A 1,268-nucleotide genomic window follows, 5' to 3' on the forward strand; every position below is an offset into this window, starting at 1 on the left:
GGTCTGCAACGCGTAAATTTGAATTTAGTAAAACTTTATTGCAGATACCGAACAACAAAAGAGCAACCAAAAAAAAAAAAGGCTCTTTTTGAACTTGTAAGTGTGCTTTTATAACTTGTAATTAAGTTTACAAACAAATGGCAAATAATAAAGATAAAAATGTTCTATGATTTCTTACAATTGTTGATTATACTCTAAAAGAAAATACTAAAACTCAAACATAGTTGTTGATTTAATTTAATTACTACTTTCTAATTAGGACCAAATGTCTTCAATGTTGCACAAATTGTCAAAAACATCTTCATTATCCATCCATAATTCTATATTATTTTGTTGATCCATTGCTTGGTAATCTTCATACCATAATTGATCACTTTGATTAACTTGATAATAATCTTGATTAGAGTTTTCTGATGAAGTTGCCACGCTGGAATTCTCCGGTGTAACGGTCGTGATTAAAATACTATTATTGTTGTTGTTCGTCAGTTGAACGGGTTGTTGAGTTTCGCTACTAAAATTATTATTGGAAATTTTGGATGCTTGAATTCTCTCAACTAGTCTTGGAATCCAAAGATAACGTAATGTATCTTGGAATTGTTTGCTATTGACATCACATTTTAGTTGTTTTGCATGTTTTTGGACTCGAGTTCTCCAGTAATTCTTAATCTCATTATCCGTTCTTCCTGGCAGATGTTCCGCAATTTTTGACCACCTACACTCAAAAAATATGTAGTTGTAAGATATTTGAAATTTATGTTCTTGTAAAAAATTCTCAATAAGAATAAATTAAAATGAAAAACTTATGGCTAGGTGTTTTCAAATATAAAAATATATTTTTAAAAACAAAATTAATAAAATAATATACCTATTGCCCCAACGAAAATGAAGTTGAAGAATTAAAAGTTGTTCTTCAAGTGTAATATTTCCATGTCGAACATTTGGTCTAAGATAATTAAGCCATCTTAATCGGCAGCTTTTTCCCGTTCTCTTTAAACCTGTTTAATTAATCAAAACGTTAGTTTTTAGATAGACTAAAACAGAAAATATACATATTGATAGTGTAAAAAGTTTACAACCGGATGATATATACGTTAAAAAATTATTTATTTACCAGCACAACGTGAGAGGGAATTCCAACGACCTTCACCATGATGAGAAATATAATTCATTAGAATAAAATCTTCTTCAACAGTCCATGGACCTCTTCTAAGCACCATCATTTCTTCATCAATATAATTTTCTTGATTAATTAATTTATCCATCAAAAT

At 28.9% G+C, this 1,268-nt stretch overlaps 1 protein-coding gene across 1 annotated transcript; it reads right to left on the reverse strand.

Annotated features, from left to right (window-relative positions):
• Nucleotides 1–250: 250 nt before the first annotated feature.
• On the reverse strand, nt 251–1,268 carry LOC125828695 (transcription factor MYB78-like). Its single transcript, XM_049508033.1, has 3 exons — nt 1,112–1,268; nt 866–995; nt 251–712 (listed from the first exon to the last, which is right to left on the reverse strand). Exons 1-3 carry the CDS (start codon nt 1,260–1,262, stop codon nt 256–258), a joined length of 738 nt encoding a protein of 245 aa, XP_049363990.1. The 5' UTR covers nt 1,263–1,268; the 3' UTR covers nt 251–255.

This window comes from Solanum verrucosum, unplaced genomic scaffold, assembly GCF_900185275.1.
Source record: "Solanum verrucosum unplaced genomic scaffold, falcon-dt-bn FXZP01000273.1, whole genome shotgun sequence".
Lineage (NCBI taxonomy): Eukaryota > Viridiplantae > Streptophyta > Magnoliopsida > Solanales > Solanaceae > Solanum > Solanum verrucosum.

Bases quoted from the DNA above. Each gene is read 5' to 3' on its own strand.
- LOC125828695 (XM_049508033.1), bottom strand. From the start codon at position 1,262: ATGGATAAATTAATTAATCAAGAAAATTATATTGATGAAGAAATGATG. The intron at 996-1,111 runs GTAAATAAATAA...TTAATTAAACAG, and splicing joins TTCCCTCTCACGTTGTGCTG to GTTTAAAGAGAACGGGAAAA. The intron at 713-865 runs GTATATTATTTT...TTTTGAGTGTAG, and splicing joins CATTTTCGTTGGGGCAATAG to GTGGTCAAAAATTGCGGAAC.